Raw genomic sequence first — 17,982 nt, 5'->3', positions numbered from 1 at the left:
CCAATTTAATGTATATGATAAATGCGAAATGTGTCTAGCTTTTTCACTTTATGGCGGTTCCGTTCCTTTAAGATACAGTGATTATCTTAGATGGTCCCGTCATTATGCTCCCTTCCATCTTCTCAAACTTAGACAGGGTCATGTGACAGCACTGGGTTTAAGATAGTCTACAAGGATACTCCATTAAGAAGAGGTAGATATAACAATTACCTAATGCCTAACTGTTGTGATCTACATTTGCCTAACTGTTGTAATTTGTATTTGTCTAACTGAATGTTTCAAATGCTGCAGTTCAATAAGGTAAATATATGTATAGTTCTGTACCCAATTTTTGTTTTCATTATGCAACAAATGTCTTCACTGAAGAGAAGAGAAAAGAAAAGCATGAAAAAAATCTACAGACGAAAGATGTTCAGTTGAGTGTATGATATGGTACATCGAAAACCCAAAATCTTATATAATTTGATGATTTCATTATTCCAATATTTAATTTCAAAACTTAATCATTTAATGTGACAAATTGTGTTTTTATTAACCTTGAATTGTTGAATATTGAAAAGAATTTTTGTCCGAAATAACTAACAAGGTTCCGAAGTACATGTACCATCTATCACTGAAGTGTTTCGTACACAAGAAACCAGTCTAAAGCAAACTCCATTAGACTTTGGGTAAAACACTTTTGACCTAACTAGATGGCTTGTTTATGCAGGTTTTCAAACTATCCAATGTTCAGTTTAAACAGGTTTCATTGTAAAGGTTAATAGAGTATTCATTTAACTGTGAACAACCACACACAGATCAGTGCCTGACATTGACCGCTCAATCAGGTCAACCAGGTCAAAAAGAAATAACAAAATGGCTATCACAACAAACTGGTGTTGCTAGGCTACTAAATCTTAGGTTATGCAAAATGAACAAAACAAACAAATCCAAAATAAAAATTAACATGCAAATAATTTGCAAAGGTGTAAAATTGAATAGTGAAATGTATACAGCATCACCGATACAGGTAAATCATGTAAACAAAAACAGCAATTTGTGAGTTCTTACCTTCCTGGGCTGAACCTAAGATCAGGAAATCAAATAATTATTGCTCTATCATATCCGTCCATATCAAGTCTTATTTCCTCCCCGCCCCAGCTATGCCTTCCCTGTATAAACATTGTTGTGATATACCTTATACATCATAGGACCGACAATTCAAACAATGAGAAAACCGGCCATTCCTCCTCTCCCCACTTTTCCATCCCATGAGATAACCTCATACTGGCAGTTCAAGCAATTGCTTTGTATGTGGCCAGAGAATGCAATCACTGGCTTCAACCTTTATTTCAACTTCATTCTTGGTTAATTTTTTCCTATAGAAAAATTGTCTGGAGTCAAAATAAATATTCCTTTCTAAAATATATACTTTTATTGTAGTATTGTGATCTGTTGTATAAGTGTGGTCTTTCTTAACAGTTTTTACCATAGATGACTATTATATAAGGTTGTCGAGAGATGGTGGTTTATCTAGACAGGTTTTTACTTAAATTCTGTTCTATTAGTAGTCTCTCTAGACAGGTTTAACTGTAGCGGTCTATTATGAAAGGGCAATTTGTGTGGCCAGAGATTAAATGTAACTGTCTATTCTATAAAGGTGGTTACTCTAGACAGGTTTTACTGGTCTGTTTTATAAGAGTTGTCAGTGTAAACAGGTTTTATTGAAGTGGTCTGTACTTTAAGGTAGATCATTCTTGATAAGTTTCATTGTATCATTCTTTGGTCAATAAAGGGGGGGGGGGGGGGTCTTTATAAGGGTATAGAGTATATAGGGTAAGGGTCTATTCTACAAGGGTGCTTTTTATCAGGACAGATTTAACTTAATTCACCCCTACATATTTAAACTGGACTTGCCCAGTCTTTGATTTTGTAAGGTTCAAATGTGATTTTAGGGGTGAATGGGTTAAACTTAAGTTCTGCTGTATAAGAATGGTCTTTCTAGACAGGTTGTACTTCAGTGGTTAGTTCAAGGAAGATTGTCTCTCAAGATCTCTTGGATAAATAAAGAAGCTGGTAATGAAATGTAAAGTACAAGAGAGTATGTTTACGGTAACGCTCGGGGAGAAGGATCAGCTTGTCGGGCCATGGTTATATAGCTGTGATGATGTGCCGCGCGGCCATTTAAACACTGGCCAATCAATACGGCTTGCTCACTAACAGTGTTCTACATGCTTGGCGAACCCTCGGGAAATCCAATCGTAAATATACTCCTATTTTTACAGCCCCCTTGGGATTGCCATTTCGACATTTTATCACACAGTTATAAGAAAAAAGTTCTTCTTCAGCGTTATTTTTTTCTATTGATGTTTAATACAATTATCTGTACTTTCTTGCATGACTGTCCATAATAACACATTATGCATTTCTGTAACAGTAAAACTTCCTATAGAAATTATATTACTGTTTTAAAAGCGTACTAAATGTGTATGCCTTTATGTTCTAACACATACTTGGGTTTCATACTGACATTTTACTGTAGTTTTAGAGAATGGCAGGTTTACAAGTTTTCATGAACATATCAATCAATCATGTTTAATATCCAGGCAATTTACTGAGTCAACACTTATCCATCAACATTCAGAGTTTGACATTTACATGGCCACAATAACATATGAAAATTACATAATACAGTGTATAAACAGGACCAATTGCAACCTAATGAAAGTTATAATGAAATGAAGCAGATTTGATTAAAATCACATGGTAATGATGCAGGTTTGGTGAAAGTTGTATGATAGAGATTCAGTCTTTATCAGAGTCATATGATGATGGCGTGGATTTGATGAAAGATGCTGATGTGATGAAGTAAGTTATTGAGTTCTTCACGGCCCATCAACGCAGAAGAGGTCTTTATAGGGCCAATAAAATGATGTGATGATAGTAACAAGGTAACAAAGCTGACATGATAAACAAGAGATCCCAGAGGGATCTTGGCGCCCACCTTTATACCATCTTCATTAGTTCTTTGTCAGTTCGATCTTTTCTCTTCTTTCCTCTAATCTGTTTGATCGAGTCATGTTAACAGTAAATGCACCTTGAGGTAACTTTTGATCTAAACTTAATCCAGATGTGTATGAAAGCCAACCTTCAAAGTGAGTTTGTCATTTCACATATTTACTAGTACAGTACTTAATGTGAAAGAAATAGAATCGATCATTGCATTATGAGATCTGTTTAGTTCTTCTTTTAATCCATTTTGTTTTTATGATCAGTCTCAAAATATAACATGCACAATGAGAGATCAATGGGAACCTACATATAAAATTTGAGAAAGATCCCTTCCCGAGACATAGCGATAACAAACTTTCACTATCAAAATCCAAGATGGCTGCCTGTAGGCCATGTTGTTTATCCGATCAGTCTCAAAAGTTGCCCTGCACAGCTTTGGACTATGGGGAACTTACATATAAATTTGAGAAAGATACCTCTAGTACTTCTTGGGAAATAGCGATAACAAACTTTCAATATCAAAATCCAAGACGGCTGCCTGTCGGCCATGTTGTTTACCCGATCAGTCTCAAAAGTTGCCCTGCACAAAAAAGGACCAAGGGTAACCTTCATATAAAATTTGAGAAATATCCCTCTAGTACTTCTTGAGAAATAGCGATAACAAGAATTGTTTAAGGACAGACGACGGACCACGGACGGACCACGGACCACGGACGCAGGGTGATTTGAATAGCCCACCATCAGATGATGGTGGGCTAAAAATACAGTGTAATAACACTAGTGATGAAAGTTACATGGTAATGATGCTGATGTGATGGAAGTTACATGGTAATGATGCTGATGTGAAGAAATTTACATGGTAGTGATGCAGATCTGACGAAAGTTACATGGTAATGATGCTAATGAGATGAAAGTTACATGGTAATGATGCTGATGTGATGAAAGTTACATGGTAATGATGCTGATGTGAAGAAATTGACATGGTAATGATGCAAATGTGATGAAAGTTACATGGTAGTGATGCTGATGTGATGAAAGTTACATGGTAATAATGCTGATGTGATGAAAGTTACATGGTAATAATGCTGATGTGATGAAATTGACATGGTAATGATGCCGATGTGATGAAAGTTACATGGTAATAATGCTGATGTGATGAAATTGACATGGTAATGATGCAGATGTGAAGAAATTGACATGGTAATGATGCTGATGTGATGAAAGTTACATGGTAATGATGCTGATGTGATGAAATTGACATGGTAATGATGTTGATGTGATGAAAGTTACATGGTAATGATGCTGATGTGATGAAATTGACATTGTAATGATGCTGATGTGATGAAAGTTACATGGTAGTGATGCAGATCTGACGAAAGTTACATGGTAATGATGCAGATCTGACAAAAGTTACATGGTAATGATGCAGATCTGACGAAAGTTACATGGTAATGATGCAGATCTGACGAAAGTTACATGGTAATGATGCAGATCTGACGAAAGTTACATGGTAATGATGCAGATCTGACGAAAGTTACATGGTAATGATGCAGATCTGACGAAAGTTACATGGTAATGATGCAGATCTGACGAAAGTTACATGGTAATGATGCAGATCTGACGAAAGTTACATGGTAATGATGCAGATCTGACGAAAGTTACATGGTAATGATGCAGATCTGACGAAAGTTACATGGTAATGATGCTGACATGATGAAATTTATATGGTAGCGATGCTGACATGATTAAATTAACATGGGAATGATGCAGACTCAGAAGCTAAACGTTTATGTTGCTGATATGATCAGTGACGTGTTGATGTGATCAAAGTTACATGGTAAAGATATTTGAAGAAAACTTACATCTGACAAAACTGTTACCTAGTATATACCCAATCCTATACTGTCAAATGACTCACCTGGATCATTTTAAATTGCTTCCTCAAGTAAAGGAACATAATAGTGATATAGTTGAAACAAAACCACATGTATACAAATGTTTTCTCAGATTGAGCTAGAAACCTACTGAGTTGTGTTTTATAACACAATCTGATTGATCCTTCAGCCATTCTGTTTGACACACAAGTCTATCGTCTGTTTGACATCACTTGTTTCAAACCATAGTCTTTCACCAGTTTTACGCAAGTCTATCACCTGCTTCACACAAGTCAATTGTCTTTGTTACATCACTGTGAGTCAATCAGCAGCATTATACCTGTTATCGAGTCACCTAAAGATATCTCACCTGTGTTCCTGTCCATCATCAGTTGACAGGTCAGGCGTGGCAGGGAAGTCACGCTTTAGTAAACCAGTGGTCAGCTTCAGCAATGACTGAAAACACACAAGATACATATTGTTAAGGTTACAGGCTACCTTGAACATTATTTATACCAAGGTTTGTATTAGAATTATCTCCCTTGAGGTTATCCTTACACATTATACTGTGATTTGTGTTGGAGTTATCTCCCTTGAATATATATATATTCTTCCTTACAAATGATATAAGGGACTGGTGTTAGAGATAAGGTTGTTGGTACCTAAAATATTGTATCTATGATTTGTGTTAGAGTTATCTCCCTTGAAAATTTCTAGACAACATTACTTGAAAACTAATACTACTTGGACCAATGCATGCATTGTTGTCTACTTTAGAAGTGTCATTGATTGATAAAATGAGTCTAGATATCCATTTAAAAAGAAAAGAATTCTTTGACCATTTTTTTCCCTACAGAACTCTTTTGTGAAGAAGATGTGTGTCATCATTAAGACAACTTGCATCCTTAACTCTTTCCGTACCGCAAATCCGGTCCGGATTCTGTACCGGATGTCCTTACTAGACTCGCCCCCGCGCAAATAACAAAATTGTGGATTAATTATGTTCTTTTTAGACAAGGTGTAATTGCTGCAAGAATTAAACAGGTCATCGTGAACAAATATTGTTATTTTTTCAAGTTGTTGTTTATAGACACACACTTCTTCATTTTCGCAGCATTATGACTAAATGGCATCTAATTATGACTGAGAAATCGACATCTGTTCGGCAACAAATGATACGAAACCTTGTTTTAAAAACAGCATTGTAGTGGAGGTTCCTAAAAGGGATTGATAGTTGTTTACGAATACGAAGTCGTTAGGTTTTGTTTCTAATTACAAGTAGATTTCATTAGGACTTATATTAAAATATTCATATTTACTTCTATAAGTCTAAAAAAATATTTGGTGATGAATTTGCGCGTATTCATATCAAATTAAGTTGCCGCCATATTGTTTATATTTGAATCACCAAACGCACACATCTTGCGGCAGATTCGACAACAATAGGTCACAAAATATAAATTATGTACTCTGCACCTATAAAACTATTTCTTTCAAACTGATGGGTGCTGATTTTAGCGACAAATAATTGTATTGCGCGATTGTCGTGTGCGATAACCAGCTAAACATAAGACAAGTTACACCAAAGTATGTTGTCGTGTGTACACGACAACGGGGATGAGACAGCCTATTATTTTGTCAGCTGTACACGACAACGGGGATCAGGATGACATATTGTTGTCGTTTGTACACGACAACGGTACGGAAAGAGTTAATATTACCTACAGAAACCATACCAGTTTTAGCACTCAACACAGACTAAAGCAAGGGGCAATAAACTGGTTTCTCTCTTTCATTAAGACTCAAATCAATGTAACACTTCCTAAAGATAAGAACAAAGTGAACAAAAGGGTCAAACATGACTTTTGACCCTTTAACCTAAACCGATGAATACTAAAATCTGATCAGGTGTAGAGTTTTATGATACCGTAAAATGGCTTAAATATAAACCAAATGTTTCCAAGGATCATAGATATCTTGAAAACAAGCATTTTACTACAGACGCACCGAAGCATGCACACTGAAACACACTGACAAGGCGAAAACCAACGTTAAGGTCAACCAGTCTCTAGCATTTTAGCTTTTAATCACCTCTGCAGACGTCAAACAACTTTTAACATTAGAGACGTCGACAAACTATAGACTTTTTCAACAGACATCAGCCGATCAATAACCAATCAAAATTATTTCTCTACTACGTTAACCAATTGTGTGTGCTGTCAACAGACATCTGCCAATCAAAGGACAATTATGTCCCCTGGATGTAGACAATTGCCAATGAAACAGTCATTTGATTTCCATATCAAAGAAAACAACAAATCGCAGTATATCAGGAGACATCATACAGGTTTGGATGGTACTTTAACCGAGACATCTCAGATTTACGATTGGACGCAATCAGATGATAGGCATAAATAAGTCATATTTCATTAACCAGATATGTCTACCGTCAGAGAACGCATTGATCGGGGATAAATCGGTGAGACAAATCCTGTAGCTATTCTCCGAATAATAGACAAACTTCTGCAGCCGGGATGAACACTAATTGCGTAACGATTTTGTACACTCCCCAGTCATCACCACTGTAGCACATTTTGTAATCTGATTTATTTCTCTGTTATCTGACACCACTAAGTGTTTTATACATCAATCTCTTCAAGTTCCACAATTCTGTAATGTCATTTTTTTGTATCTAACATATTAGCAATCCACCACCTTCAGAATGATTGTATGTCCAAGTTAATAAATGATATTAAGCACATTAGGGCTTGAATTACAGACGATCCTATTTTGTATCTCTTGTTAAAACTCATAATGCCAAGGGGAGACAACAAAGCATCATAAACATAGCTCGATTTAAATCTCTTAAAGGACTAGGTATGGTTTGGGCGTGTTTTGTGCCCCAAATGCATCAAAATTCAAAACCTTTAAATGAACTTTCAAACAACTGTTTCTTTAATTTGAATACTCCCCAATTACTATCATGAACATATCTATTTGTATTTCTAATTATTGTTGTCATGGTAACAAGTTCAAATATGCATAAAATAGAAAAATTTGAATATTCAGTGAATATTGTCATATTTTGCATAGTTTTTTCTCCTGGAAACTATAGAGCGCATGCTTGAACAAACTTAATATCAAAGGATAATGTGTAGGCACCTGTAATACATCCTTAGGAGAAATATAAAGTTTGTTCAAGACTGTGCTCTATGGAAGCTTAGAGAAAAATTAGTCGAAAACCTATCAAAATTGACTGAAAATTAAAATGTCATTAATTTATGCAAAAAGTAACTGGCTACCATGGCAGCCATAATTGAAAACACAAATAAATGTTTACATAATAGTACCAGGGAAGTATTCAAAATTAAACAAACAGTCATTTGAAAGTTTTATTGAAGATTTTTAATTTCGATGGATTTGGGGGCCAAAAAGGCCCAAACTATATAGTCCTTTCTATTTTCCCTACTAGAGCCTTAGCTGGAGATCAACCTTTGATTTCCCACTTTTGAAATCCTTTGAGAAATCAACCTTTAATTTTCCAAGTTAGAATCACTTTTTCCCTGTTGGGACCCCCCACTAATGGTCAAACCTCATTTCCCCCTGTTAAGGCCCCCAACCTCAAAAGAGAGGTCAACCATGAATCTTTCCCCTACTAGAAACCCCTAAATTAAGCCAACCTTCCCCCATTGGAACCCCTATGAAGGGTTTACCTGAAATGTCTCCCGTTGGGACTCCCTAAAGGAAATTAACAGTAAATATCTCCTGTTGGAAACACTTACAAGAGGCCAACCTAGAATTCCCTGTTTGGAATTCTATTAGACCTACCAGGTTCAGAGGTCTAGCATTAACTTTTATTTTTTTGAATTTGTAACTACAAACCAGCTTTTTCCATTTTTATTCATTCAAATGATATTTCATTCCAGATGTGTATGAATTCTACAGAGTTGTTCTTCCGACAAGAATTAGCCGATCGGCAGATATAGCATGTCACATGACCTCAGACATGAAGTTAGCCTCTCAGTGAAGAAGAGCTACGATTGATCTCCAGCCACAAATCAGACAGATCATTTTTAAACTTTTTGCCCTAATGGATGAGGCATTGGGTTAAAGCCATTAAGTGCAGCCCAGATAAAAGAAGAATTGTCCCACCAGGGTTGTTAAAACACGGCATCTAGGCTGTGATCTCTTTACATCTGGTGCCTCCATCATTAGACACGTAGTGCAGACTACACAGGGCTAGGAAACTTGCAGGTAGGGAGAGGTTCCGTTAGTGTCGGAGATAACGCCAATCCGATAAAGTTGTGCCATATTATCTTGTACATAAAAACACGAAAGTCACTCCCTTGATTGAACCTCATTGACAGTAAACGTGTAGATACAGACTAGGACAAAAAATTGTCAATCGATTAAAAAGTATTTATCTTGGTCACGAGAAGGAACATCTGCCTAATTCTGCTGCTTTGACTTCACTTTAAAGAAAACGGTCCTGACCGACATGTGCTGTATAAGGACCTAAAAAAATCTATATCATATACTTAAGGATTCCTGTCCCGTTGCATTGTGGTTTTTCCTTTAACTTCTGTTTTGGATATAACCGTAGCACAGTTGGTCCAGGACACTTTCGTTTACCAGGTAGCTCAGCCAGTTAGAGCGACAGTATAAAAATTTGAGGCTCCGGGTTAAAGTTCTGGTCCAGCCACTCTGCCACACTAGGAACACTGTTATTGATTAGTTTTGTATATTTCATCTCTATTATTATTTCATAAAAGGTATAGGTTTTTTTTCGGAATTATCTATCAAATTAAGCTATAGACATACCAGAAACAAAGTTTCGATTGTTTAGTTTCAGTTTTTTAGCAGTGGTGTGGGGCTCCTTAAGGACCCGTCCCATTTCAGGCAAAACACTAGAGAATTCTACTGTATGTTTTTTGTACATAGAGTAACTTCCCCTTGATTTTATTTTTAATATATGTGTAGTGCGACAGGGCCAGGATACTACTGAAGACCAGGTTGCTGAGTTGGTAAGAGTGTTAGTATAATGATCAGGTCCAGGGTTCAAACCTCAATTTGGTCCGATTGTTTTTCACACTCAGAACACAATTGTACATTTTTATAAAAAAAAATATATAAAAGTTTTGCAAGTATGTTTTCCTTTTCCAAAACGATTTATTGAAGCTTAAGTCAGGACAGGAAAAAAACTGTTAAAGCATTGTTACAGTTTTCGGCAGTGGTACAGGTCTTCTTAAAAATTATTTCTTTATATTATGATAGTGACCATACCTAATTGTCACGTGCAATGACTCTACACTTTGACAAAGCCAGGATCACAGACAGTATGGATCAAAACATTACGTAATAATTTACACGAGGCATGGAAAATTGTATATGGGAATTTCTATGGATAGCGACAACTAATACGTTAAAGTGTCTCGTTTATCACACAGAAAAACAAGCTAATGGCCCACATCACAACCAATCACCCCGCAGCTTGGACAAAAACTCCCGTACAGATCCAAACAAAATGACCATAACATGGTTTAAAATGTATCAAAGACAAACAGGAATCAATATAAAGTTAATCACGTACCCCCATGTATGTTAATCTAAGAAATGACCCCAGTTTCTCTTAAACTTATAAAACATCAGAAACGATTGTCCCGAGTTATTTGTCAGCCACACTTATCAAACCAGTCGGATCTCCGAGGCGTTGGTGAGGTAAAGGATTCTGTCAGATCAATATATACAACCCAGGATAATAGAAACAGGGAGAAAATAACGATATTTCTACAAGCCCACAATGGAGAGAAATGATCTATAGCCATGTCGCTCTTAAACAATTGATTCGGGGCCCAGGAATGTGTAAACTTCATCCTTTTGAAAAGTTTCCCAACTGAGGTTGTGTAGAATTGATTATAGACAGAAATGTGTGCCATTTATTATCTAAACACACACAGAGTCCAATTTGTCTACTTGCTGTCACAGTTTAAACGGTATCTAGTGCAAACAACAAACTCTTTACTTAAAGGGATGTTACAGTTAAGATACTCTATCAAACAGTTCACTGCAAGGACCGTTAAGTAGAATTACTGGGAATAACTATAACAAACATCTCACTTAAAATAACAATATGTAAAATTATGGTAAAAACTCTATAACAAACACCTCACTTAAAGTAACAATATGTAAAATTACGGTAAAAACTCTATAACAAATACCTCAATTAATGAAGAGAGATTATTCTCATAGCAGAGTTTGTTTTTTCTTAATTTTATCTGCAGTTTTTTTGGATACTGCTTTAAAAGTTTGTAATTTTCAATGAAATATTCATTTTGAGTAGCGCTAATTGAGTCACAACTAATCTGGTTGTCCAAATATCAATTTTGTCAATTCCATCACCACTAATCCGCTTTGTTCAAATATAATTTCTTCTTAATCCAGTCACCACTAATCCCATTGTCCAAATATTATTTCTTCTTAATCCAGTCACCACTAATCCCATTGTCCAAATATCATTTCTTGTTAATCCAGTCACCACTAATCCCATTGTCCAAATATCATTTCTTGTAAATCAAGTCACCACTAATTCCATTGTCCAAATATCATTTCTTGTAAATCCAGTCACCACTAATCCCATTGTCCAAATATTATTTCTTGTAAATCAAGTCACCACTAATTCCATTGTCCAAATATAATTTCTTCTTAATCCAGTCACCACTAATCCCATTGTCCAAACATAATTTCTTCTTAATCCAGTCACAACTAATCCATCTGCTTTGTCCAAATATCATTTCTTGCTAATCCAATCACCACTGATCCCATTGTCCAAATATCCTTTCTTTCAAATCCAGTCACCACTTATCCCATTGTCCAAATATCCTTTCTTTCAAATCCAGTCACCACTTATCCCATTGTCCAAATATCCTTTCTTTCAAATCCAGTCACCACTTATCCCATTGTCCAAATATCCTTTCTTTCAAATCCAGTCACCACTTATCCCATTGTCCAAATATCCTTTCTTTCAAATCCAGTCACCACTTATCCCATTGTCCAAATATCCTTTCTTTCAAATCCAGTCACCACTTATCCCATTGTCCAAATATCCTTTCTTGCAAATCCAGTCACAGCTAATCCCATTGTCCAAATACCATTTCTTGTTGATCCAGTCAAAACTAATCCCATTGTCCTAATACCATTTCTTGCAAATCCAGTCACCACTAATCCCATTGTCCAAATATCCTTTCTTTCAAATCCAGTCACCACTTATCCCATTGTCCAAATATCCTTTCTTGCAAATCCAGTCACAGCTAATCCCATTGTCCAAATACCATTTCTTGTTAATCCAGTCATAACTAATCCCATTGTCCTAATACCATTTCTTGTTAATCCAGTCACCACTATAATCCCACTGTCCAAATATCATTTCTTACAAATCAAGTCACCACTAATCCCATTATCCAAATATCAAGTCTTGTTAATCTAGCCAACACTAATCCCATCGCCAAAATATCAAATCTTGTAAATCCAGACACCACTAATCCCATTATCTGAATATCAATTCTTATTAATCTAGCCACCATTTACTACTCTGGATGTCTTAGTATCCATTCTTATTAAAGCCACCACTTGTCCTGATGTCCTGTTTTCCAGCTAGTGTTTTAGGGGACAAATAAGTGGTTTTCTATACGAATCATGTGACCTCACATTTCAGCATTTTCTGTTGGAATCCAAAGTATCTGGACTATCAAGGGTTCACAGTAGCACATTTATAGTGAAGTTGTCAATCCCATAATAAGACGTCAAGTACACATGGACTTTACATCTAGTTGATGCATATCATTTTTATTTTTTTTAAATCTACGTATGGGGAAAATGAAAAACACTGACAAACCATAACTTATGGATATATAACAAAATGTTTCCCCACTTGATAACTGTCACACTATAATGACATGCAACAGGTAACTACTTACCTGTACAGGTTTAGAAAGATCATCGTTAACTCAGGTAAATAGATAAAGTTTACTTACACTCGTGCCATAGTAAACATATAACAACTACATTAATTTAAGACCTGCTGTATACCAGGAAACTCTCAGCTAGTCAAATTACGCCTTTCACTGGTAATGTCCCTGTTCTCCAACTGTTAATTTCATCCTTAAAATGTAACAAATATATAGAGTATGCTGTTTACTTATATTCACTGTCATGATAAAAATCTCACTCATTGCAAATGGCAAAAAAGGCAAAAATTAAAATGCAAAGAAAGGCAAAAATTAAAATGCGAAGAAATTTTCCCGGTATACAATAGTTAATTCTGAACCTGATAGTCTTTTGATATCTAACTTTCCAAATGCTCATATCAATAATTTCCATTCTAATGGGGCAGATTTTAATTGCACGCAAGATTACGGTTGCCATTAGCTTTGCACTGGAAGGAAATTCCCTTTAGCTCAGTTGGTAGATACCCACTAGGAAGTCAGGTGTTGTTAGTCCGATTCCTGGTTTGGACACAAACACACTACCCACGCTTGTTACATGAATGATGGATATTGTAGAAAAATAACTCCAATCAATTAATCACTAAAATTAAATTTAACAAGGCAACAATTGACAAAAAATAAATATTTTGACCTTCCTCTAACCCGAGTTGTAAGACGTATTCTGTAAACCATGTTAATCATATATATTATCAGCTATTCCAACTGCTTTAGAAACATTCCATTCAATACATAGTGAAAAGTTCATGCTTCCAAAGAAACTTTCTTGAAGCGACCTTTTGACCTTTTGACCTTGACTTTTCACCTTCAACCTCCAAAGTCTTCAAACCTCAATATATTTGTCAAGAAGGGGAATGGAAATAAGTGTGGTGTTATATGGCTGATAACTTTGGCAGAAAATAGTATTTTCAAAAATATTGAAATACTTGACCTTAACCTTTGACCTTCAGCTTCCAGTCTTCACTCTGCAATGAACTGACCCATGGATCGACACACAACAACAGTCTATGCACATTTGTGTAGGGCCAACAAAAATCATTAAATCTGAAACTCATTTGTCTATCCAACTAATGCACACAAAAAATATCCTAGAAAAAAAAATCCTGAAGAAATTTACATCAATTTGGAAACATATGGCAAAGATAAATACCCTTGTCTTCAAACACATCTTGTAAGATTGCAAGGATAAATTCACTTTTACCAGCACCACAACCAACTTGGGAGCAGAACCCAAAAATAATCCATTAAATTCCAATTCTAATTGGGGAATAGCATACATCAATGTTTCTGACCTGACCTTTATAAATGAAGAGTTGGTACTTCAGTGCAGAGTACAAAGGAGCTCTGGTACAAGTGAAGAATGTGTGAATTCTGGCTAGGCTCGCCATCATGTTTGCTTAAGAATAAGGAACATTTTCAATGTAGTCTACCATTCCAACGAGAAAACATAAAATGGAGTGGTACCGTTGGGGACCAGACATTTTTAATAAGAATGATTTTTTGCGTGACTGGAAAGTTTTATGTAAGGACACTAATTTGTAAGTTATTGTTCTGGGGCAGGTAATAGGAATACAAATAAGTACATCTGTATGTAAAACCCACATTACCATAGTAACCATACTTTGTTTCATTTATTTATTTCCAACATCTTTACTGAGTACAGGCGAACCTGCCCGGGAAAGCAACTCTTTTAAATAAATCGTGGTCTGTGAAGTAATGAGGATTAGTGGTTTCTCACGAGCAGACCTCTTCTGCTTCTATAAAAAGTTGTCATTTTACCATCTAAAGGAAGAGTGGTTGTCCTTTCTCCACCTACCTGATATTCCTCCTATCTTGCCCCCATCTAGAGTTGCCAACATCCCATCCCCTCCATTCCCCTCCACAGTCCACACAAGAAGAGGTGCACTATTTCCCTGGTCCCCTGAAAATTTGCCCCCTCCACTTGTCACCAGGAAGAGTTGTTTCCCCTCCCTGTCCAAATTGCTTTCCTTGCCCCCACCACCACCACCACCACCACCACCACCACTTGAAAAGTTCTGTTGTCCCTGTATATGTCTCCATAAAGAATCATGTCCCTTGCTCTTTCCATGCAGAGTTACATTCCTTTACAAGGTCCATATGCAAAATCACATACCTTTCCCAATCATGAGTTACCTCCCTTCGCCATTTCCTTTCTCTGTTCCATACAAAGTTTTTCTTTAAAAAGATGCCTCAATTTTCCCTTTCTCAATATTTAAAATATGTCATGTAACAAAAATTGCAGCCATCTGGAAAAAACAGTCTTATTATTAATGGACCAACCATTCTTGTCAGCACCAATTAATGCTATAAATAATGCTATAAATAAAGAAATGCACAGAGAGCTTGATCTTTCCTGACCTCTTGACCTTTCTATTTGCAGTAAACACTCTTTAATGCATAATTGACATATCTATCTCTGATAGGGAACTTCCAAAGGAATAATTCATCATTGACATTATCGTAATCTCCATACCATATGAAGCTCAAATCAGGTTCTCCCCTTAAACAATGAATTATTCTATCTGACATAAAAAGGGACATCAGAATTGCCGATATGTGATTATCACCATTATACATGGGGCTTATAGTTCAACTCAATCGGACCAACTCTATACTGAGAGTAATACTACATCTGGACTATCTGCTGAGCTAGATAAACCTTGTGCCAAGAGCCAAATATTGTTATCAACCAGGAGGCCAAAAATAGACAAACTAATATAATCTTGATTGTTTAATTGTTAAAATTACACCTAAAATGGATTTGTAGCCGTCATGTCAGATTTCTATTGGCAGACAGGTTGTGTTCAAATAAAGACATCCGTGTTTAGTATGGACATTGAATGTTTAACTGAAACTGGAACACTCACAGGTCAGTAAGGACCCCTTCTTATGGCAATATATCCCCCATAATCATCAAGAAGCAATCTGCCTATATAGCTGAGCTTGACGTTTGATATTTGGACTTCAAAAAGAATCGCAAGGAAGCAAAATATACATTTTACATGTACTATGATGTGAGTCTTGTTTCCTTCCACCTCCATATTTGCTGGGCTAACAGAAATGTAAATACCGGTGCAATACTCATTTGTTAGCTTTGATTTGTTTTATTTCACCTTATATACCTCCTCCATCAAGAGCCAGGGTCAAAGTCAGAGATCCACTTTGTCTTTGACCTTTGGACCCTAATGACCTTGACCATTAACCCAGTGACCCTGATCTTTGGTCAGTTGACTTATTCTTTAATTCCGACCAACTTTGCTTCTTAATATTATAACACAAGAGATCCCAGAGGGATCTTGGCGCCCACCATTGTACCATCTTCATAAGTTCTTTGTCAGTTCGATCTTTTCTCTTCTTTTCTCTAATCTGGGTTTAATTGAGTCATGTTACCAATAAATGCACCTTGGGGTAACTTTTGATCTTATACTTTTGTGTATAAAAGACGGCCTTCAAAGTGAGTTTGTCATTTCACATATTTACTAGTACAGCACTTAATGTGAAAGAAATAGAATCGATCATTGCAATTAATTATAATTATCGGGTAAAACACAATAAAGGGCCCATATAGAAAAGCTGAATGTTATAGAGGCTTCACAATAACACACATCATTGCACAACTTTTGTTTTTAGTTCAAGATTTGTAGACTAGGTTGTAGGATATTGACACAAAATTTCAGCTATTTCGGACCAAGCATTTCTGGGAATTTGTATAATAATGTATGGAAAATGTGACAATTTCGGAAATTATGCTGTTGCACTTCAAATTTAAGCATTTTTTGCACAACCAATATTTAATATTCATTAATATGAAAGAGACATCTAGATATATGGCTGTTAGAGAATTTTATCCTGATTAAAATGGTATATAACATTAAATAATCCAGTTATTTCAGCAAAAATAAGAAGACAAATCCAAATGTGGTCGGATGTTATGTTTTTTTGCCATTTGATATATAAGCTGAGTTATGTTAACACAAAAATAATATTTCAATCTATTTCTGATATAAACTGATGTTTTCCAATTGGAATTTTATGGTAGTTACAGGAAAAAAAGGTTAAAATGTGGTGTGTTATTGACTTATTTGCACGATGAAGATAACAGCTCCTTAAATAAATTTCTCAAAAACATGTTGTGTCCGTAACCAACTGAAACACTCTAATATGTAACCATATCTTAAACTTCATTTTTTTTCTTTTGACAGCTCTATCAATAAAGACAAGAGATCCCAGAGGGATCTTGGCGCCCACCTTTGTACCATGTTCATTAGTTCTTTGTCAGTTCGATCTTTTCTCTTCTTTCCTCTAATCTGTTTGATCGAGTCATGTTAACAGTAAATGGACCTTGAGGGAACTTTTTATCTAAACTTAATACTGATGTGTATGAAAGCCAACCTTCAAAGTGAGTTTGTCATTTCACATATTTACTAGTACAGTACTTAATGTGAAAGAAATAGAATCGATCATTGCAATATGAGAAAGATCTGTTTAGTTCTTCTTTTAATCCATTTTGTTTTTATGATCAGTCTCAAAATATAACATACACAACGAGGGATCAAGGGGAACCTACTTTTAAAATTTGAGAAAGATCCCTCCCATACTTCCAGAGAAATAGTGATAACAAACTTTCACTGTCAAAATCCAAGATGGCTGCCTGTCGGCCATGGTGTTTATCCGATCAGTCTCAAAAGTTGCCCTCCACAGCTATAAGGACCAAGGGGAACTTTCATTTAAAACTTGAGAAAGATCCCTCTAGTACTTCCTCAGAAATAGCGATAACAAACTTTCAATATCAAAATCCAAGATGGCTGCCTGTCGGCCATGTTGTTTATCCGATCAGTCTCAAAAGTTGCCCTCCACAGCTATAAGGACCAAGGGGAACTTTCATTTAAAACTTGAGAAAGATCCCTCTAGTACTTCCTCAGAAATAGCGATAACAAACTTTCAATATCAAAATCCAAGATGGCTGCCTGTCGGCCATGGTGTTTATCCGATCAGTCTCAAAAGTTGCCCTGCACAGCTAAGGACCAATGGGAACCTACATATTAAATTGGAGAAAGATTCCTCTAGTTCTTCCGGAGAAATAGCGGTAACAAACT

The 17,982-nt window shown here is 36.0% G+C and overlaps 1 protein-coding gene across 6 annotated transcripts in view; it reads right to left on the bottom strand.

Annotated features, from left to right (window-relative positions):
• Nucleotides 1–17,982, bottom strand: part of LOC110440314 (F-BAR and double SH3 domains protein 2-like) — a 102,997-nt gene that overhangs the window by 40,330 nt on the left and 44,685 nt on the right. For 5 of the 6 annotated variants that reach the window (XM_021483300.1, XM_021483304.1, XM_021483303.1 and 2 more), the window contains exons 4-5: nucleotides 5,236–5,321; nucleotides 1,051–1,065 (exon numbers count right to left, since the gene is read on the bottom strand). In XM_021483300.1, coding sequence (XP_021338975.1) covers nucleotides 1,051–1,065; nucleotides 5,236–5,321 — 101 coding nt within the window. The remainder of the gene's footprint in view (nucleotides 1–1,050; nucleotides 1,066–5,235; nucleotides 5,322–17,982) is intronic. The other variant, XM_021483301.1, reaches the window with a different exon arrangement.

This window comes from Mizuhopecten yessoensis, unplaced genomic scaffold (genome assembly GCF_002113885.1).
Source record: "Mizuhopecten yessoensis strain PY_sf001 unplaced genomic scaffold, ASM211388v2 scaffold11179, whole genome shotgun sequence".
Lineage (NCBI taxonomy): Eukaryota > Metazoa > Mollusca > Bivalvia > Pectinida > Pectinidae > Mizuhopecten > Mizuhopecten yessoensis.
Note: the sequence above shows the minus strand (reverse complement) of the source record. Positions and strands in the feature narration are given on the sequence as shown.